The following is a 23,497-nucleotide window of genomic DNA, read 5'->3' on the forward strand; positions in this document are numbered from 1 at the left end:
ATAGCAAAAACTTGTTCACATTTCAAGAGATACAATCATATTGTTGAATGTAAGGTTTGACTTGATTGGGTTATTATGCAAAGATATTATGATAAGATAAAGCTTTTATTTAGAAATAATACCTTTTAATACTTTTTCTACTATCATTAAAAGAGAGAACAAGAAATCAAAGAAGAGCAAAAGCTTCTTTGATCTTAGCTAATCTTGAGCATGCCTTTACATTCTGAAAATTGGTTGGGACAACAGGGTTTGAAGCTGTCCATTGTTTCAGATACACAAGTCATTACATCCTTCATGGTCTCCATTAAGAAGAAAGTCTTCCATAATTTCTAGAACATGCAGGAGTTCAGGGCTTTCCAAAGAATTGAGGGTAAACTCATAAAAATCAGTATTGTCTTGATTTGAAAATCAAGTTTTGTATGCAGCTGCTACACTAAAGACTGAACAATCCATCTGGCAACAAGTTTACCAGGTCTAAGTAAATGCTTCTTGATCAGTTCAAAACAACTAGCACACGATAACCTAATTAGCTCCTGAAGCACTCCATTTAGTCCGTGCCAATTTAAAACCTGCTAACATGAACCTCAATACCAACAACTCTTCAATGAAAACTGAGACAACACACTAACCATTTTCTGTTCTACCCGATTACACTGATTTCTGTGTGAGCTGCTTGTGAGTCCCCTCTTCGGCAGCTTAGTATCTCAAACACATTGGCAATTAATCCCTAATTTAGATTAAGATCACAACCAGTTTTGGCACTCAGGATACTCCAATATGTTGTACTTTCTGAACATCAAATCTTTTTCCTTGGAAGTATTTCAGAAGTTTAGCATCTCAAGCTTGGGACACCTCCATGGACTGTTTACTTTCAAAAATACTGGAAATCTTACCTGTAGTAAGTAGTAATAAGTGCAGTAGTGCAGGATAGGCTACACCTTGTTCACCCCTAATGTATTCAAAAATCATCTGCACAGAAACTGATGAGTTACTCTGTTTTCTTAATGATTCTTAAACAGGTTTCACTACTTTACAGTCCAAAAGCCGAGCAGACCACGTTCAGATTCCAACAGACCATGGAAATATGTTTTGTGGGTCATGCTTGTTCTGCACTTATAACAACCAATCCCCAATATTGTCCAATATGGACAAATTCCTTGGGGCATTCCTAGAAAGTACGAGTTCTGCCACTCACCTGCTGACATGCTGCCAGCATACAAGGCAGCTGGCACAAAGCCATCGCTGTGCCTAGCGGACCGTTTTGGGGAATACGGTGCCCATTCCTGTAGCTCTGGAGACAGATGTTCCTCACTAGCTGGAGCATACTTCTGCACCTACAAAAACATAGCAATTTGATTAAAGTAAGCTGGAGATTCAGAAGAAATAAAAATAAAGTAGCCAAATTTTGTAGGTAGTAAGCAACTTCAAACTTTGTAGTATCTATTGCAGAACATGCTCTCCACCACAGCGCTGGTTACACCTTTACCTTTCAGTGATGCCATTCACTTCTACCCCTTCCTTCTTCTAGCTTGCTCCATTATTTCTTTTTATTATTTTGTAATCTTTCTAGGCCAATGTTTGCAACTTAACTGGTATACTTTCCTTCACAATAAAACACCTGGCATTTAGTTAGGTTTCTCCTCTTACATACTGCTTTCACAGGACATTTCAACTGTTGTGTCAGCCACTATTGCCCGTGTTTCCTAAAGAAGACCTGGCTAACAAGCCAGAAAGTGTTTTCCTCTAAGCCTGTATTTTCAGGTATGTGTGGAGCAACTTCTCTTAAACAGAGCAATTCAGATTTTGGAACCATCACAACTTCTGTTCTGTACATACTGCATAGACACCAGCGAGTCGAGAAACACGAGAATAGCTCAGTTACTGGCAGTGATGCTGGAGAGATACAAGTTCAGGGCTCAGCATGCAGAGTTTACACACTTGAAACGTACAACACAAAACATGACATTGAAGTATGTAATAAGTGAAAAATAATTACTGAAAAGGTACTTACAGTTTTTATGACAGCAGTATTTTAATAAAATGAACAGTTACTGAGAGCACAAAGACTATAAAATGCAGACGTACCTTCTTAGAACCAAGACACTATCACCACCACAGGTGTATTAGTAGGATGAAAATTGTCTTAAATTTTTCAACTTATCAAAGTACACAAACTTAACTCTGTATATACACAACTAAGGAAAGTGACACCACCCAATATGGAAACAAATTAAACTACGCTGCATACTCTATATATGTACTTTTGATATTATAAACATTGCTTCAGCAATGAATACACGCAGACTGAACACAACTGTTACGCAGCCTGACGTAGCCGTAGTGCACAAAGACGATTCGACCAGAGAGAAATTTTCAGAGTGAATTGTGTCCACTCTGAGGCAAAAATCACTTCTGCTCTCTAGTCAACAACAACTTTAGAGTTACAAGGTTCTGCCTATTTTCTGGAAGGATGGGGGAGAAATTAAGGAAGGTTGAAAGAAAAAAAAAAATCATCACAGAACCTTGTCCTAATTTAACCCTAGAAACTTAAATTAACTAATATATCAAATAACCTTAAAACCCAGAAATTTCTAATTCTACTATACAGTTTTCTTCTTCACCTCAAACCAACACCTATACGATATCTGCAATATTGCTTGGGCAATATGTAGAGCCAACTGTAACATGTCCTTATCAATCTTTTCTGGTCTTTTAAATAGTGAGTGCCAAACCCACTCCCTCTGTTCCAGCTAGCAAATTTCTGACGTGTTATTCCCCACCTACATGTGTCCTTGCCACAGTTGAAAACTCTTCACCTACTATATTAATATTACTACAGTTATAACCAGGACAACATATCTGCTCATGACAAGGCACTATAACATCACATGGGAGTATCAGTGCTAATGGATCAACCTAATGCTCTATGTAAAGCAAACACCCCTTGCTCAAATGTGTTCAATAGCTTGATCTTGTTTTGCTACTATATACGTGCCAAAAGCAGACATTAGAATTTTCCTGCCTTCGCTTCTTGTGATGAAAAACCATAACCACGCTGAAAATACACTTTAAGGTTTCTAGTTTTGTGCTTCAATATAGTAAGTTTCTACCTGAAGCGCAGGATTAGGAATGGGCATAGGGGTCATTTTATGCCTCAGTGCAGGAGCCGATTTTGGCCTTGGTCTTTTAATCTCTGGCTCTTCAACTCTTTGAAAGCCAATGTCGTCTTCACAGGATTTCCTTGAAGAGAGATGAGTGCAGTCAATACCCTCCTCCCGATAATAATGCCCAGCGTTCCTGCTGCGCCCCTTGAGAGTAGCAGAGTCCTGTTTAAGTGCCAAGGAAACTGGAGCCTGGGCAGTGGCTGGACTGGTGGGTGGTGATCCAGTTGTTACCGTAGACTCTGATGCAGAGCTTGTCTGCTGTTTATGTTTAAATTTGATAGAGTCACTTCTCTTAGGAGGAGTTGGAGGAGTTGAAGCCACTTCAGCTTTTGATGGCTGAGGTGAATGGCCCGGCACCTGATTAGGGGACAGGTACTCCAGCTTGGGAGGAGTTGGTGGTCTTTTGAAAGTATCAAGATCAAAGATAGATTTCCTTTGTTTTGGCTTTTTGTACACGGAGAACTTTTCTGTTTCTGCTGCTGAGATATTAACCATGACTTTTGGCCAGGTACCACCACTATGCTTAGGTCCATGTCCTTTGTCAAACGCAGTCTCAACCATCATACAGTCAGCTCCTGTAGGCTCATAAGGCAGCCTCCTGTTGTCCAAGTCAACAGCTCCAAAGCCTTGGTCCCCGTATGTCTCTGGGCTGAACGAGCTGAGACTGTGTTCTGAATTACTGTGGCAACTGTGCACTGTGTTCCTGTGAGAGTCTACTCGTAATGTGTTATTGGGGAAAGGTTTATGATCGCAAAATGAACCACTGCCCTGATCACTCTGGTCCTTCTTGCCATCCATGATGTCTGGATTGAAAATGTCGGTCTGTGTTGAGCTGTTGAGTTTCAGATTTCTTTTATTTTGGGTTTGTATCTCTGATGCATGAACCCTACAGTTTGATATTTTTTCTGAATCCTTCAGATTTTCAAATATATTTTGACCACTCCAAGATGAACTCTGAGGAAAAACCTGAAACAAAACAAACCCAAACAAGTTACGACCTTATTATGATGGCTGACTTCTGTTTAGTATGAGGCATATTCTAGCCTCCTTGTTTATCTATCCCTGAATATATACCAACACGTATATAGATATGGTTGGGAATGGCTTAATAAAATCTTTGCAGATGCAAAACACAGAACATCAGATAAAATGAAACTTGACAATCTTTTGAAACATTTTCAGAACAATTCCAGAAGGGCAACTCCACATTGTGGCAGAAGCACTGTACTGACAGTGAAGGGACCTGCATTCTACTTTTTCCTCTGTTAAGTGATGCCAGTAAGTCATCTTTCATGGCCCATTTTCCCTTGAACATTTTATCTTTTTACTTTCTTAAAACCTCAAGCTCTCTGGAGCTGGAATTATCATTCACAAAGCCTGTGTGACAGGCCCAGCATAATGGGATTCTAACCTCAATAAGCAAAACAGAGTAAAATTTTTATGGCAATAAGCCTGAAAAAGAAAGCCTTGTACTTAATCCTCATGATAGCCAGAGTTCAGTTTTCTGCACAACTCCCTCCTGACTAAAAGCAAACCTTTCTGCTGTCAGGAGGGAGTTTATCTTTCATGTACAGAACTGCTGCAGCTCTGAAGCAAAAACCAAGAAGAAAGAAGCAATTGTGCTGGAAGTCATTTCATGCGACCAGCAAACAAATGGGAAAGAAGAACAATAAATAAGTTTCATTTCCTACCAGATGCCACAATAGCCTTACTTTGGAAATAGTTGTTGAGTTTACCACCAGTGAAACGCTTCCAGACAGTCTTATTTTTAGCAGAGACTTTCCCATGATGATATGTTCATTTTTTCATATGCTCTTCCCCGAAAAACTAAATAATTCAGTCTAAGTTCAAGAAAATTCTGCAAATTTAGCTTCTCCTACTCACCTTCATCAGTGACAGGGTAAGGGAATCCCTACAGTTTCGTATCAAAGCTTCACATTCAGTAAGCGACTTATTATCTAGTGCAATGCCATTGATCTAAACACAAAAAAACCCAAAACAGACATCTGTAAATCAAAGGCAGCAGGCAGGGAGCATCTTTAGGCAGCATTGCCGAGACAAGGAAAACACTAGCTTTATATGTATATATGACTGAAGTCTGGTTGACCTTGTCCTGTCTTTTCCCATTTTCCACTAAAAACACAAGCTGCTTAACTACAATTTTGCTATTCCTACTAGAGATACAGTGTAACAACACTTGTTTCACTATATTAGCCTCCATGCATTTGTACATGGACAGTAATCACCTTCCGTTTCATAGGGGGTCATAAATCAGACAGGTCGTTTAAGGCTGCAAATGCACAGGGAAAAACTTCCCCTCCAAAAGGATGACATCTGTGATGTGATAATTAAAAGGCAAGAAACCTTTCATCCAGCCAAGGGATGTCTTTTTGGAACTGACCTTTCCTATTCAGTATAAAAATCACAAGTACCATTATATATAAGCCAAGTGTGAAGAGTAAGTCAGTGTCCCTGTCAGAAATTCTCATATGAACTCAGCGTAGCAAATAACCTGCACATTACATTAATCAGCCTACAAACACATTAATTTATAATAAATATTTAGTAAATATACAAAAAGGTGAAATATAGTGAAAGTAAAATATTAGAAAGTTTGGGATCTTAAAGGGTAGCAGCGATGATAACCCTTTAAAATAGATGAAAAATAAAGACAGAAGAATGCATTCATAAGACTTACAGCAATTATTCGATCTCCCACAGTAAGGGAACCCTCTTTGGCAGCTGGGCTTCCGGGCACAACAGCAGCAACAAATACTCCATTTTCTAGACTGACCCCACTGTCTGAAGTACACAAAACAAACATGAATTTATCCCTGCAATTCAAATACCTTGCTGAAACAGCATATCTGAACTGCCCACACAAGAAAGAAATCTATGTACCAAACCAACTAAATTGCAGTTTCTGAAAACCCTTTTAAAGAAATAAGAACACAGTGGGGGGAAATAAGGATATATCCCAAAATTTAATATAATCATACAAAGCTGGGGTAACTGATGGGTTTAGCAGTCTTGTTTAGACTCCCAGCAACACTGCAGGCAGGCAGCTAACTAGAACTAAGTATTAAAAAAACCTGAAAACAAAACCCACCCAAGAACAAAAAAGAAAACCTGTACTTATCGAATAAAGCCATCATCAATATGAGCATTCTTAGTTTGCTAAGAACAACTAATGAAAATCCTTAATCTAGGAGGTAGTAACAGCTTTAGCAGGATTTAAGGAGACTCAGAACATGTACCTTTACGTCAAGCCATTTTTGGCTGAACAAACTTGTATCATTTATATACAGCCTTTATAGCCGTTACCTTTATGTCCGGAAACATTGATGTGAAGAGGTGTTATCACTCGCCCACCTAAGGACTTCCTTCTTCGAACCACCATGTTAATAACACCTCCTCCATTTAGAACAGCTTTTATAACTTGTTTTTTATCCTTATTAGTAAGATCTACATCATTTATCTTCAGTAACCAATCATTCACTCTGGCAGATAAACAGAAATAAGCAGATCCGTGTTACAAGCACACTTAGCTGGGCACAGCACATGATTAACATTCATGAAAAGGGATGCAACAGAGCTGATCTCAATATGCTAATCCTTAATTATCTGGAGTTCTTCATTCCTGAAAAAGCATTAAATAGCAGCTAAATGAAAACCAGGACTTCTAGTTTTTATTTCCCTAGCAAAAGTATATCCTCAAATCAGTAATGACTACTCCTTACTTAAAAGCAACTCTTTGGACAGAGGACACTAAGAACAGGAGCGAGTTTCAAATTATCCCTTGCTCTACTCCTTTCCCCCTGCCGTCCCCCAATAGCTCACCCTCATATCTTTCCTGAAATTTAAATAAATAGATCAAAGTTTGAGGAGATAATAAATGGAGTAGGCGAGAAACAGAGAAAAAAAAAAAGAACATTCCAAATCCTAGTGATTTTTAAGGGATGAGTCAAATAGCATTTCATTTTTGTAATGCTTTTAGGCATTGGTCTAATGTGTTTTTCCAACCAACATTAACAACATACACATGACCAATGATAAAGAAGAACTTTAAAAAAAATGGGAAAAACTGAAGACAATTTACAATATGCTCATATTTATTTTATTATGATCAACAAAAGACAAGTATCTTCCAAAGTCAAACCCTACCTTAATCGACCATCAGCGATACTTCCTTTGTCTACTTTGGTAACGAAGATCCCACAGTCTCCGGGGAGGTATGGTTCATTAACACCTTCTGCCACATCAAAACCAAGTGCTTTCAAGTCCATATCATCCTGATAAATATTATTAACAAGTGACTCAACTGCCCTGGCAACCACTGTGCCGCTGACTGTTAGCAAAAGACATTACTGCATGTTTCTACTATGCACTTATATTTACAGGGTACCTGTTTTAGACAAGTTTTTAATATTTCACACTTCAATACATAAGCTCTCAATTCCATTAGTTATTAGGCATCCTCTAGCATTACAATGATCCTTCTCTCTCTCAGATTAAGGCTGAAATAATGCAGAGGGGGAATTGCACCAAAGAGGAATAGGAAAGCAGAAGGTCATGCAAGAAAGCATGCTCAGACACGTATAACCTGTTTTAAAGTTTGATACTGAATGTGGAATGAGAGAACAAGGACACGTTTCCCAAGAGAGGGCATTACTTGGGGAAAAAACAATTGTAAAGCTCCAACATTATGGGGAACCATTTCTAAAAACAGATTACCAATCCCAGCCCAAAACAGATCATCCTCTACCTGAAAAGTGATAATCATTTTCAACAAATCAGTCATTGAACTAAACAGGGAAATACTAATTTAGTGTGTGCTTTGGTAAACAGCAAGGTCACTGTAAAAAAAAAAAAAAATGGTTAAAGAAAATAAACTGGGACCAACCGCTCACAAACTTATTTTTATTATCGCTATTTTCAGTGTAAATACTACACTTATAAAAATCAGAAAACTCTACTTGAAATTAACTGGACCAACCATCTCAGCATACTGAACGGAGATGATACTTGAAATTTAAAATCTAACATGCAAAAATTAAATAGAGCTTAAATGAGATGTAAGGCATGGTTCTACACATGGTTCAATGACAAATCCCCTTAAAATCAGAAGAGCAGAAAATCTTCAGGGAAGCTGAAGATAAAACATGCAAAAATATTTTTTACCAGAAATTAAATTAAGCTAAATCTGCCAAAAATATACAAAAATCCTTATGATTCTTCCAAATGTTCTATGTAAGAAAAAAGTTCATATGGAAGAGCATGGGGCTGCCATAAAATAAAGATCCAGTAGAGACCACAGTATCAACGCACAGCCTCAGAGCTGAAAAGTGATTATTATTGCTCTCAGTTTTGAGCCGAATGTTTATGTAGAACATGAACTTAAGCAGACAGGTGAAGATGAAGCAAAAATAAAAGGATTTAAACTTATTCAACTCTATAATCTCCATCCTGGAATTCAAATGCTGGTAGGTCAGCAAGGATTTTCTCCATATATCTAATCAAGGTTTACATAATACTATTACTATATTTTGATAGTAGCAAGTAATCCCAGTTAAAATGGAGAAGATGGCAATGCACAAAATTCGATGATAAAGGAGCTGGTCAAAAGATGAAAAAGCACAGAGAAACAGGAATTGTTATTCCAGAAAAAACTAACAGACAGTGGTCCTGATGAATCAGCATTGGTAGTCAGTTCATATAGTCTTTTCAATCTATATATTTCAATATATAATACTACTAAATAATATTTTTAGTATCGAAAAAGGAATATCTTAGTGGTTCTGTTAGGATGCACTGTCAGAACACAGACAGATTGGAAGAGCATAAAAAAGATGACCCCAAATATTGCAGTAAAATAAAAGGGATTTAATTTGACAGCAATAAATCACAAACTTTGTCATTCAGGAATGACAAAGAAATTCTGGTAGTTGCAGAAGCTGTTATAAATGCAACACAATCTGGAAGACCACCTGTGTGTTCTATGTGGTCAAAAAAAATAACTATTAGCAAACAATGTGATGTGCCAGCCAAAAATTTCAAATACAACAGCATTCAAGACTTGCATACAAGGCAGTGAAATAAAAATTCTAGACTACAATGAAGAAAAATAAAATTAAATGGAGAAAAGTACTACTAGGATAATGAAAGGATGCAAAGGTTATCTAGAAAGCTAAACGTAAGAACTTTATTTAATATGCCAGAATGGGAAAGGGATTTAACTCCCTCTACAGACAAGCAAGGGAGATTAGCATCTCCTTTCATCCCAGATTTTAAGCTGAAGGGCAATGTTGCCCTAAAATATATGTTCATCATGAATAAATATTTTTAATATTTTAAAATTTCTAATCATCAGATCTGAGCAAAAGTAGGAGAAATAACTTCATGTAAAAGTTTAACTATTTTATGCATAGATTATAAGTGATATTGCCTCTAAGAGTAGAGGACTGGGCTCTCTAATGACTCATATCTTAAGTTTTGGCTGTCTTAGCCCTGCCATTTCTGCAATGAATCACTAATTTTAAGAACACTAAAAGTTTAACTTAAAACATTTTTTATAGCACATGGACCTGGATACCCTGCAAGATCAGATGGAGGAATTGTTTTTAATTATAATTCGTATGAAGAAAAATACAAAGTTCGTATGTAACAGCTTGGTTTTGTCAACTACTTTCATCTAGACATGACTGCACTTGCTGTACATGTATGTGTGGCTCCTAGCACAACAACAATAAAGAACAAAAACAAAAAGCCAGATTCGAGTTACCTTTAATCATATCTAGTATCAAGATGTTATAATTGACTTCAAAGCTATCCAATATGTAAGACAATGCAGTTCATGTTTTTTACTTACTCTGTCTTTTTCAAATTCTACCACTTCTGTTTCCCATTCCAGAGAATCTGTGTCTATGGCCGAGTCGTGGGAACTATGAGCCATCAACTGACGGAATCTGGCCTCCTTTTCCAACTGATTCTCCATCTTCTCCCTAGGCAAAGAAAAAAATTATTTATAGACACAGACAACACTCTTATATAAACTGATACATAAAGTTATCATCAGGAGGTACCTTATATTTTGTTTTCTAAATCAAAAATCCAAACTGTGACAGAGATTTGCCTCATGCTTCCATCCTTCTAATATTCTTGGGCTGCTATTGAATTGACTTTCTTGTTCTATATATGATCCTAACAGTCTTCCATTTTTTGCATTATTTTTTACACAATTGAAATGCACAGCTAGGTTTCTAACATCTCCCAAAATGCATTTAATTTACTCTCAGATGAGTTGCATCAGTTTGCTCATGACAAGTGGGGCATGATAAACACCGACAACAAAATCTCTTCCACAGCCCGTTGAGATGATGTATGATGCACATCTTCCTTGCATTCATAAACCAGTGAGAATACAGTTGGGAAGAACTAAATTGCAGTTAATCCAACTTCAGTGAAAGAAACTCATACTGCTAAAGCGTATCTCCACAGTACAAAGCTTAGAATACGCATCTCATTAATAAGATAAAAAGGTTAAGATGGTAATATTTAGGATCCGGTCTACCACAATAACTTCCACAGTAACTAAAAATACAGGCAGTGTTTCCACATACACTACCATGAACACCTGCTGCCCCACAGTTACAACAGTGTATGATTCGCTTGTGAACACAGCTAACAAACCACAGTTTTTATCACAAACTTCCATGCAGTTTGATCATTTCTCTAACATACTTCAGTTCCTTCAGTTCACGCACAGCATCGTTTTTCTGCTTTCTCATGTCATCCAGATTGCGAAGAGCTTCAGCCAAGTCACTCACAGCCCGGTCTCTCTCCCTCCTTAAGTTGTCACACAAAGTCCTTCAAAAGCAAAGAAGTTTCAATTTAGTTGCTTAAAAGCCTATCTATGTATCAGACTAGTTCTACTACATTGTATATTCAATGCAAAATTTAAAAAAGCAGTTTCAAAAGATATCTCTCTCAAAAAAAATTATAAGGAAAAAAATAATTACATATGCTAGGTCTTAAGGAAAAGCCTGCCAAGATAACAGAAGCTTTCTTCGTTCCCTTAAAAACTTTATTTCTACTTATCTTCTTTAAACTGGCAGAAAAATATCCCGATTGAAGTATTTTCCCTTAGTTCCTTACAAATGTTCAGTAGCAAATAAGTTGGGTACTTTTTGTGAAATGTCCCCACAGGTAAAGAATTATTTGCAGCACTATAGCTATAGCAGGATTAGATAAAGCATTCCTAAAAGAATTCCTTAAAAAAAAAAAAAAAAAAAATCACCCTGTGACAGCTATTGAAGAAGTTCCAACAAGATGAAGAAAGTGCTAGCAAAACCCAGCAAGTCCTAAAATTGCATTAACTGCACACAAGGTGTTACAAAGATCGCTCACGTATCACCTAGCATTCATTTACCGTATACTTTCCCTTTCTGCAACAATCTTATCCCGCTCTTGAAAGGCCCAATCTCTCCTACACTTGGCTACTTCAGCTTCCTGGACAGCTTCCTTGAGTTCTTGTGACATTGCCTCATATTGTTTCCGAAGCATTTCAATTTCTTTGTTTGCTCTTTCTATGTCTAGGGTAGCAGAATCTTGTATCTAGGAATTAAGAGATACAGATAAATATTTTAGGCACAATTTTTAGGTGAATATGCATAAACAGCTTTTACTATATGCGTGGTACTTGATGTATTCAACCCTCATGTTTTCATGTAAAATGTTCGTTTATCTTAATGACAACTTTTGGGGGGGGGGGGAAGATAAAACCTGTTGTAATAGATTTCATTCAGTAGCACACAAATTTGTGTGAATACAATCTACATGAATAAGAGCCCTCATTTCAAAACAACATCAGTGAACATTTTGTACTTCAGAGATGGCATTCCATGCTTCATCTTGTTCTGCTCAGCAGACAGAAAAAAAACTTCAGGGATATTTATAAATCAGATACACTATTGTAAGCAGTAGCAAAACAGATTTCCTGCATTAATGTCTGTTATTTACTCTAGACAACTAGATCTACACGTTCACAGCACAGACTTGTGATGCACACAGGTCCCTTAAGTCCAAAGTAGAGCAACAGAATTCCAAAAAAAATTTTCTTTGAATGTTTATTGTTTTAGACAAGAATTACTTTCTTCTTAAATTAACCTGTTCCTCTAACGTTCCCTATTTTGAATGAGAGAGATGGTGACAATAGTAAGACAGATACACAGAGAATACTCTAAACTTGCAGCACATAAAACATAAGCCAACTCCAATGGTACAGCCCACCACAAACACTGCAGGCCGTGGGCTTGCAAACAACTGTGTGTGCTTAATTTCAATAATATAAATAAATCTTATGAATCTGACTAGACTTGTCATTTGATTAAAGATTAAACTACGGAGGAATGTTTTTAAGACCAGAATATATCAAAGTATATCAAAGAGAGACTACTAAGTCACGATTAGTACACTTTAAAGGCTTTTTTTTCTCTCAAAATTAGTTATGATTATATTAAAAAGTAAGAGAGCACTGCACCTTAAATCCCAGGTTTACTTTCTCACCTCAACATTAAAAAATAAAAATTGCAACAAATAAGACCAAACAGAGGCTACGAAGAGTCCTGTCTGGCCTTTTGATTGTCTCTCTCATTTCCAAGGATCACTTTATTGTCTTCAAGTCCACTGGCAGGAAAAAGACAATCAAAAAAGCCACTCAGATTCAACAAACAGACATTTATATTTGAAATGACAATTCTGATTTGAAATCTGCCAAAGGCGAGCATCTCAGCAGGTCCATTGCTAAGTCACAGAAAAGTTTAGCCAAGCTTAAGTCAGCTTCCTTGAGAAAAGCACGTCTCTAAAATCCTACTGGTTTTGCCACAAAGAATAAAACACAATGAAAGATTTATTACCAGTACAACTGAAAACATTGTTTAATTGCTTCCGCACACACTCATTTGGGATTGGCAAATCAGTGTGACAGGCCAGACCAAAAACTTTTTTGTACTTGTAAAGAGTTTGTATTCAATGAAAAGAGAATAGAAGTTTAATGAAAACAACCCAAAATATCTAGTTTAATATTAAATAATTTTGTATTCCTTAGTTACTTGATGAACATAAAAATTGTGGCACTATGCGTTTTCATACTCCATTCTATGCAAACACTTAAAATTGCATGTGGATTGATGTTTAGTATTGCACACAAAACAAACACCACATTATAGATGGCAACAAGCCTACCAACAGGTAATAAACTGCCAAGCCACCTGCTGGATCACAATATTTTATTTACCATCTATTTTTACAAACAGAAACTTAACATGAAGCATGACTGTTTCTTCCAAACAAGTTCAGTCGCTATGTCTTGAAGAACATACATGTGTTTATTTCAGAGTGACACGGGGAAAAGAGGTGAGACACCCGATGTGTCCAGACCTTTAACTGAACTCTTGAAAACTACTGACCGCTTGAAGCTAAGAAAGAAAAAGTCATCTGTGAAGACGTGCAGTACCTGACGGGCTTGATAATATTCTCTTAGTAGATGGTCTCTCTGGATGATAGCTTCTGTTCTCTCTTTTCTGGCAACATCTCTTTCTTCCTTCACTGTCTCTATATCCTTGCAAGCTTGGTCAAGTTCCTTCTGGGCCTCAGCTTTGTCCTTCACTTCATGACAGTATTTTTCCAGCAACTCATTCCTCTCACAAATTGCTCGATCTCTTTCCACTAGAGCAGAGTTTAGCTCCTAAAACAAGATCCATTGTTTGCAGTCAGTTATGTACAGAAGGAAATAGCTCATCTTTCCAACTGGATACACACTGACACCTTAAAAGCCTAGAGAGTTTACCTCTAATGTTCTGAAAAATGGGAGCAGAACAGACTGTGCTCACATTACATACAAGTACTAGCAAAGAATATTAAACATGGTATTAAAGATATCACACCATCACATAAGCACAGTGCTATATCAAAAGTAAGCAGAATCTGGGAGCACTCACAGTTCTGAGGAATCAGTCAGACTTGGTGTTTTAAAAAAAGGCTTTAAATATGGCAAAGAATAAGACCATATAGCAAATATTTTTAAGCAACTGCCTCGATTTTATAGGACTGAAATAATTTAAACAACACAGCTACGTAAGTATCTTATAGCTTCCTCATAAGTTTTAAGTGGACGTCATAGTCACATGCCAGGAAGATACCAATGTGCCAACTACAGAATGTTCAAAGATAAAACTACAGTATGCCATAAAGCATATGCCATAAAGCAATGATGGTACATCTTATTAAACGTGGGACTCAACTGTGTCATAATAATAAAGATGTGTAAAATGTAGCTCTAAAATACGACCTGTCCTTTTAAAATAGTTTAAACTAGACTTCCTACTGGAAGAATGAGGCATTGAAACAGTTGAATTTCATGCCATTAAATTTTTAGATGGTCCAGCTCTCTAGAAGCATCCAGCTGATGGCTACAAAGAAGTAGCCATTGGCTGGATGGCTACTCCTGGCTGGAAACTATTGATGTTTTGATCTCAAAAACATTACCAGAGACAGCTGACATCTGAAAAGCAGAAGTAGGAAAGGGTCCAAATATTTAAGGACAGAAAGATACCATGTCATAAACTGACTTCCATTTTGTTTTCCTCTACAATTAGCAAGAAGTAAGATCAAGTATTTAAAGCATGGCTGGCAATTGCATTCTGCTGTACTAACGTGACTGTTTTTGAGATATGGCATCTAATTAGGGCTAGTCAGGCTGTTAAAAGAGTTCTGCGATGGTATTGAAACAGGTATTTTTGCTGTAGAGTAACAGACAAGCACTAGAATTAATGACTCACTCGGTGAACTGGAAACATAACAGTGAATCACAATTACCAGAGCACTCGAGTATTTTCAACATCAGTAAGAGCTTCCGTTGCTCAGCACCTCAAACTCAAACTGGGTAAGGCTGATCTACGGTAGCTGAACCACTAACCAAAGGGCTTCACCTCTGAAGACAGAAATCCTTGACCCATCTGAGGGTGCAGACAAGTTTTAGTACTGGAAGCAACGTTTTGTAGAGCTTAACTGTCGTCTGTATAAAATGTGCATTCAAATGCGTGTATAAAACTTACACAAAATTATTAAGTCTTTTCCAGCATGCAGCAGAGAAGAAAGTCATCAAGTATCGAAGCAGATGGAAAGTTGCCAGAAAGCCCTTCATTAAACAGGAATTTACAGTACTTTAAGATGATTGGAAAAAATACACATAGCCACAGTTTATTCCAGCATGCTCCATATAAACCATCTGAGTAAGAGCAGCCATTGCCTCCAGTGGTCAGTAGTAAAATTTCACCTCTGTCTTTTTCCTGTGACATTTGCACAAAATTATCACATGACGGCACAGGGCAACGTGCCATTTGGCACCGATTAGAACAGCTTCTGTTTGGAATCATTAGAGTGGTTTGGTTTGAAGAACAATCCTGAATTTTTGAAGAATTCTTATGCTTGCAGGAAGTTCTTGCATCTGAATATAGTGCAATAACCTTATACAGGATAAAATACAACAGGTCTATTAAACAGAGGGGAAAGCTGACTACCACTGAGATGAAACACGACATTCTAAATAGTCGCTGGAGCAAAAGATTATGCCAAACAAAAACACCACTGGACAAGTAGAGGGGGAAATCCATAACATCTAATCCCTAGCTTTGAGTGGCCAAACTCACAAGAACTTAATCCAGAACTGTCTGTAGTGCAAAATCCTGAGATTTCTTCTATCATCTATAAATGCCAGACAATTATTACATTCTGCATGTAAATTAATCCATTATATTTAGGCGTGTATGACCAATAAAGCTTAAATATCTAACTAACTGGGAAATTGACTGACTGACCACATCATGTCTCATGATATAATGCCTCTTCAACCTCAAACAACCTCTTCTCCATTTCAGTTGCTTTTGCACTTCTTTGGGACACAAAAGGTACACTAGCAAACACAAGTTTCATGGAAGAAACTGCACTTAAAACGATGTAATGCATTCAGTGCTGTTTCAATGGGCGCTATGTAACAGCGCACGTAAAGCTACTATACATCACAAGGAGAGCAAAGAACATTAAGTTATATTTTGGCAAGCACCAGACCAATTATTTGCTGACAGGATAATCCCACTGATGTAGGGGCATTTTTCAGGATACTATTTCAAGTGAATGTATTGCTTGATCAATAAATTTTTTCAACCTTTCAAACGTTTGCCTCGCCAGAACTAGAAAATCCCTTACGCACTGAATGCAGCTGCAGCAAGAGCCAGTACTATGAGATGCGGGAACATACCTGCTCACAAGCAGAAAAGTCATAGCTACAGGAAAGGAAATCCGGAACAAAAAGAAAACTCACAGTACTGCTATTTTGCAACTTTTAGTACATGACAGAAGCAGTTATTTCTGCTTTTTGATGGGCCAGGTCTGGGGGTGAAGAAAAATGCATGTCTGTGCCCTGCCAGCATCCCGCTCACCAGTCCCAGGCTCTTTCCTCTTCTTATTCAAACCCCCTTTCAAGTCATCTAGGTAGGAGGGAACATCCAGGTATTTAAAAATTTAATTCCCTGGCCCTTAAAGCAATTTGACAAATTAGTCATAGTGCCACAATGACAGATATAACAAATTGGAGCAGAATGACTAATTGTGGCTGTTGCCATCAGTATTCTTTACTACCTACCCTGATTCCACTGAAATCAACAAGACATCTCCATTGGCTTAATGGCTTTGATGAAAGTAGAACATGGATGAAACATATTAAAACCTCACTCAGTGCAGAAGCTAAATTACTTAGCTGGCAAATACCTAGGGTTAAAAACTATCCTTAAATTCTTAAAACCAGAAGTTAGTTATTTTTTAAAGCTCTGATGCCATATGTCACAATCCACATCATGTCCCTCAGCAATGGTGTGGTTTAAAAAAAAAAAAGCTCAAGCTCCACACCTTGATTTTTCATAAAGGGCGTTTTGTTCAGATGTAATGCTGTGAAGAAAGTAAAATGAGATTTATAGGCAATGGAATAAATTTTCTTGCATCTATTTCATGCTAAATTAAGTATTTGTAAACCAAAGGGTCAAGTCAGTGCATGTCAGCTGAAATGAAACCGAGCAGTAAATTGTGTTTTGGAAATCTTAACAGCATCATTGTAACATGGTTGCGATATAAGCATTTCAAGAACATATTGCTGAAAAATACAAAGTTCTGGTTTCACACACTTCAAGGCATGCCTGAGTCTAGTGAAAAATCTTCAAAATGTCCTCTTTAACTTCAAGGCAGAAGGAGGGCAAATGAGTAAGAACATGCATGTCAGCACAGGCTTTGCATAAATATTTGAGACTACTTTATCATGTACCGGTTTAAGTCATAGTAGATAGTATCCAGTGGTTCCTGTAGAGGTTAGAAAGTTTAAAATAATGAATATTTAGAGCTATATGGCTACAGAGAGCATTACTTGAAAAGGCACAGAATACTAACGCAGTAAAGGAAGGATTTATAATCAGAACAGAACTAAGTCAGGTGAACAGCAAATTTCAACTGACAGGTATTCTATTCAAACATGCAATCTTAATTAATTGATAGTAAAAATGAGTGCTACAGGAAAACATCAGCACAGAATTTCTTCTTTGCAGTGCATTCCTATTTTCCATTAATCAGTCACACATTTCTGATTCCAGCACCAACAATGTATACCCATTTCCCTTCCCCATCGAAACAACAGGTAAGTACCTGTCTTAAAGCTTCCATCTCTTCACTAGCCACTCGCTTCTCAGAAGAAGTGTTCTTCAGTTTGGACTCTGCAAGCTCCAGCTCTGTTTGAAGCTTATCTACCTCTTTAATGACTTGATCTCTCTCACTCATTATGAGGCGGTATTCATTGAAAACGGAATCCCTCTCTTCCTTGTATTTTTCTGCATCCTTGGCTGCTTTCAGCTGCATTGTTTTGAACCTTGTCACCTCCGACTGTAATCGCTCCATCTCTCTCTGCAACTCTTTGTTTTGTGCTGTGGCGTTGCTTAGTTCCTGCTGTACTGATTCAAATCTAAAACCAAGCAGAAATGCCAATAAAATACTTGTTCCTCATTTTCCTTTTTCATACATTAAAGATTTGGCTGGATAAGCAAATGCATCCATTGGTAAAACACAACCACAGAGGACATCTTAGACAATGTACTCTCAGTGCTGCAAAATAAAAGTTAGACTCATTATTGCTTTAGGAATATTAATAAACCTTTAGGAATATTAGAGAACCTCTTTAAGGAAATGAAATATAGAAGTTGTTCAAAATAATTTAGAATTAGTTTAATTATTAAAAGCAAAATTTTTTATCAAATTATTCTAAAAGGAATGCAAAACATTGCCATTATTTAATAGCACAAGTTTAATCTTATTGTGTTGAGCTCTGTTCATCTTAGAATTCAATTCCTTCTCCCAATACACACTCCCAGGCATGTGGGAAGAAGAGAAACAAATGCAGAAATTGGAAAAAACAGAACAACTTGCAGATGCTCAAATACATCACAAAGTTGGTAATGGACAATTTAGAGGAGAAAAAAATAGGTTTACAGTAAAAGTGGGCACAATGGAACTAAAAAGATGTAATCCAAACATTACTGTTTGCTTTCATCACTAGGTAATCCAGTAAAACTGAAATGTAAAATATCTTAAACCGTCAAAAGTAAATTTTTAAATTTTAACACAGATGAAAACTTATGCACTTTATCACTACAACCTACTGAAGTATGGCAGAATCAAAAAAGGACGTAAAAGGTTTAATTTCAAAGTAGTAAATTTTGTGTTGATATTGACAAAGCGTTCTTAAAAGTGGGACTCAAGAGTAGTGTTTTACCACAATTGGACACTAAGATCCCCTTGCACGTTTTTTCCAAAACTCCCAGGTAAATGCCATTGATAGAAACATTGTACCTAACCTGAGACTTTTAGGTTTATCCAAATTTCAGGTGCCCACAAATCTCTGGCAGACTTTCTTTTCTCTCTCTCACACACACACACGCTGTTTAAAAGTGCAATTTCTTGTCTAATCCAGCATGTTGCCTGACCTTTCCCAAGAGAGAGCTGTAAACCCAGTTTCAAATATTTCCTTGAAAGCCTCAGTGTATTCAAAGCATTGCCATAGCGTTACTGAGGCATCTGCCAGTAACTTCAAAACCATCACCCTGCTCCTTTTGGGAAATTCTTCAGTTTAAGAGATCATCGGGCTGGCAGTACAGAAGACCTAACATATTACAGTCTGGATTTCTTTTGCCTTTTCAGAACCGTGAGCATCAAGGTCAGAAGAATATACTATAGAAGAAGTACAAGGATATATCAGAAATTTAACACAGAGACTATGCCAAACAACCTGACTGCCATGTGAGAACCCACAGTACGTTTAAGAACTATTTGGGTGTCAAATCAAGGACAGCACTGGGAAGATACAGGAGAGAGGGGAGGAAAAAAGATTTAAGGCCATGTTTGCCAAACAAAAAAAATGTCATCAGCAAGGAAGGAAAAAAAAAACCTACCAAGGGAAAAAACCAAACGCCAAATCCCAACCAAACCACGCCAAGCATACTAGCATGGGGAACTGACCAGAAAGGTCTCTGCCATAGAGGGACACTGATGTTAAATAGTGATAAAAAACCTCCATAAAATCCTGAAAGCAAAGTTCCAGCTGAAACACCTCGGTCCCGCTTGACCTTGCATTGCTTCCTAAGGAGGAAATACAGGCAGCTGGCTCACATTTTCACAGATGCCTTCTGTAGAGAAAAGCTCATTTCTAACAACTGCTGTGAATGGATTGCAAGTAGCAGGGTTAGATGGGTCAGCAGCAGTAAGCATGGGTTTATAAGGAGCAACGAATACTGAAGAGAACCCTCACCTGGACTACCTGCTTTGTCTTCAACACAATTGCAAACTACAGGCAGATTTGTCCAGGCACCACAGCCCACATTCAGAATGCAGAGACACACACGCAGGGTAAGGTTTAGCACATAGGAATTAGATAGCCGGTCTAGCTAATCTGTAATCTGCAAACTATTCACCAACTAAATCACCCTGGTAGCATTCATACGCTCTGTAGTGTTGTGACAAGGCTTTAGATAAAAGAAAAAAGGCTGAACACTTCTCTGATATTTTTTAAGGCCAAAGATTCATTCACAGTGAGAGCTGGGCCACCGCTGGAGTCTTACTCTTTCTGCTCTCTTTAAAACCTATTTTGACTGTGTTTACACTTAGTATTAATTAGTGATGCAATATTAAAAAAAATTATTGCTGCAATTTCTGACCCATTCATCTTCAAACTACAAGTTTGTAACATCTTATATTCTGAAAGCTATACTCACCTAAAAAGCATTTTAAAAAATTTTGACCAGTCACCCACAGAAATATGGTTTTGGTTACAAAGAAAGGGTATAAACATAAGACAAATAGATGTTTCTATAAATAGAAACAAGTAAAAAAAGAAGGCTGGAGCTGAAGCCAACCAAATAAAAGGCAAAAATGCCTGAAGTTCAGTTATACTAATTTAGCTGGATCACTGATTCACAGGAACAAGAATATCTTCCATGAAATTCTTACAACCAACCACTGCTCAGTATCAAACCACACCTTCCTCTCAAGAAGGAGACCTAAATCACAAGGGCATAATACAAATATGTTGAGCTTCTGCATCTATCAGCATGGTTGCAGTGTTTCTTGTAGTATATGTTAAGCTTTCCCTCACTTTCAGGAATCCATGGCTGTCTCCGTTACGTAACTTATTCTGTTATTTCTCATGTTCTCCTGTAACTTAATTAGAGGTATCACAACTATGTACATGCTATTCATGTGTACATTACTATCTATTCTCAGTCTCACCTTTTTGAAATACTAAAAGTCTATGAATGCGGAAAACAACATTTTTGCCATTACTCTGTGGGAGCTGTGTATTATCCTTGACTTATGTCAGTGAAAACATTCTCCACACGCCCACGGATGCTCTTTGGAGTCCTTATGTACATTAGCATTCTTCCTACCCCATATGGGTATCTGTGTAGGCTTAATATCAAGGAGGAGCAGAGAGAGGTTAAATGCGGTGTGACATTGTGTATGTGCCCTTCTGTTTTGGCACTTGTGCTGCTCGTACCAGCAGCACTTTCCCAAAGAAGTGAGACTCCCAGGCATCTGCATCCAGTGAACTCTGTTGCCAGCCTGAAGCTTTGAGTCCCACACCATCTGCAACTCCAATGTCAGGAGAAGTTAACTTATGCTTGAGAACATATTCATTTGCTAAAAACCTTTTAGAAATTATATCCTCCTACTGACTTGTTTTTTCTATTTAAAAGCAGATATATATGTTGCTAAACTCACCACTCGTTAAGGAGTTCATTTGGAAGACTGAGGTTTAATAAAACTTTGGTTGTATTTGACTCCTGTGTCTACAACAGAATAAATATAGCTTGAAAAGAAGACCATCCCCTTCTCACATGAGCTAAACAATAGTTAAAATTCCTTATAGAATTCCAAAACCGTAGCTGGGAAATCCTTTTCCCAAGAAAATGCACAATTTCTCCAAATAAACATCCCTCTCACACCTTGTAGGACCTTCCATAAAATCTTATATAGAAACACATGCTTACTCATCACACCAAGATAGCATATACTAGAGAAAAATTTTAGGAAAAAAAGTTAGAAAAGTATTTGTGATTCGACCACAGAGAAAACAAGATGCTACATTAGAATTGTTAGTGCTTTCACAGCATATCTGAAGGTATCAAAACCTGACTATACCTTCTAAGTGAGGTCGAATATTGCTGCTGAAAGTGTATTGCTGTGTCCCTTTGCTTCATTAACATGTCAATCTGTTTCTGAAGACGTCTGTTCTCCTCCTCAGCCTGTTCTAGGCGGCTCAGATCTGTATTGTGGCTTGCAATCTTCTCATTGTACCGTTTCCTTAGGGCGTCGTAATCCTTCTTTACACCCTCTAGCTTGTCCATTGCTGTATCGTAAAGTTTATTTAATATCTCCGATGACCCGTTTTGCTTCATAACCTAAAAAAAGGGCAGAAACTGTATTAATAAACTCAGTTTTTAATCAGTCCAATAAATTTGATTTAAAATATATATAAGAAACAATAACAGAACAAGAATATATAAACCAATTTTAATAATCATTCTTTTTAATGACTAAGGAAACATTGAGCCTCTTTCTAAGCATTGCTGTTACTCTAAGCATTACTATATCTGCTTAATGTTAACTGGGGAAAAAGATCTGCTTTATCACAACTTAGAGTGCATAAATTTATGAAAATCTCTCTCTAACAGTAACTGCTTTAAACAGTTATTAAACTCGTATTGTTTTCAAAGTACTTTGTAGTTTTAGCAAGAGGTAATCGTTATTGATGACCAAGATGATAGCTGTAATTTAGGAAATGACCACGAGGTGGCATTCATGACAGGTTGCCTGTGTCCTCCATGAACAAATTAAATAATTTAAAACTTCCAAGAGAATAAACTCTACCCTAAATATGTTATACATAGGCATATATTTTAATATTCATACAATATTTCATCTGAGAACTACCCACAGAGATTTGTGTTTCAAAAGCTATTCGTAAAATAGGAGCAGGAAGAGATAAATCCATTTAAACATGAATAAAGTCTGACCTGGATCTTAGTTTCAAATTAATTTCCATTGACATAAGAATCTTGTTGTAAATAACAACGTTGATGATAAATGACCAGCAACAACAACAGAAATCCCTTAATGAGCTTCAGCAAATCTAGGCCTTCTCCTTTCTCAAAAGGCAAAAATATGTGCCTGAAATGAGGCCTTACCTTCCCTGTCCCCCCTTTTTAAAAAAAAACATTATGCTTATTTTTTCTGGTTTTGTCCTCTAAACTTGGACAAATTGAAAATTAAATTTGGCCTTGATGGAATGGTGGGAAGAAACCTAAATGCTCTATGTAGAGAGGTGCCAGGAATTTATATAATCTTAACATCAGCCTACAAAGGTATATCCATAACAATTTGAAAACAAGAAGTATTACAAAATTATAAGGGAAAAAAAAGACAGAAAACGTGAGCTCTATAAAAAGCTGAAACCAAAACACATAGCAACCACCCTATATGCACAAATCGGCTCCTCATCTCCTTTTGTGTCTTATATTCAGCGTAAGGACCAGTTCCTGGACACAGCAGAACCTGGATGCCTGCAGACCAAAGGAAAGATCAAAAGAAACTGCCCGATCTGTGCCCGATACTCACTGCCCGCGGGTAGCGGATAACAACCGCCACTGTCAGGAAACCACTTCTCTACATAGACATGACAAGAGAGA

At 37.3% G+C, this 23,497-nt stretch overlaps 1 protein-coding gene across 1 annotated transcript in view; it reads right to left on the reverse strand.

The window, feature by feature from the left end:
• The window catches only part of DLG5 (discs large MAGUK scaffold protein 5), a 108,926-nt gene that overhangs the window by 21,006 nt on the left and 64,423 nt on the right, over nucleotides 1-23,497 (reverse strand). The window contains exons 6-16 of the mRNA XM_074154330.1: nucleotides 21,951-22,210; nucleotides 17,910-18,222; nucleotides 11,593-11,777; nucleotides 10,905-11,030; nucleotides 10,033-10,165; nucleotides 7,329-7,456; nucleotides 6,489-6,664; nucleotides 5,863-5,966; nucleotides 5,049-5,141; nucleotides 3,111-4,130; nucleotides 1,196-1,334 (exon numbers count right to left, since the gene is read on the reverse strand). Coding sequence (XP_074010431.1) covers nucleotides 1,196-1,334; nucleotides 3,111-4,130; nucleotides 5,049-5,141; nucleotides 5,863-5,966; nucleotides 6,489-6,664; nucleotides 7,329-7,456; nucleotides 10,033-10,165; nucleotides 10,905-11,030; nucleotides 11,593-11,777; nucleotides 17,910-18,222; nucleotides 21,951-22,210 — 2,677 coding nt within the window. The remainder of the gene's footprint in view (nucleotides 1-1,195; nucleotides 1,335-3,110; nucleotides 4,131-5,048; nucleotides 5,142-5,862; nucleotides 5,967-6,488; nucleotides 6,665-7,328; nucleotides 7,457-10,032; nucleotides 10,166-10,904; nucleotides 11,031-11,592; nucleotides 11,778-17,909; nucleotides 18,223-21,950; nucleotides 22,211-23,497) is intronic.

This window comes from Numenius arquata, chromosome 10, assembly GCF_964106895.1.
Source record: "Numenius arquata chromosome 10, bNumArq3.hap1.1, whole genome shotgun sequence".
Taxonomy (NCBI): domain Eukaryota; kingdom Metazoa; phylum Chordata; class Aves; order Charadriiformes; family Scolopacidae; genus Numenius; species Numenius arquata.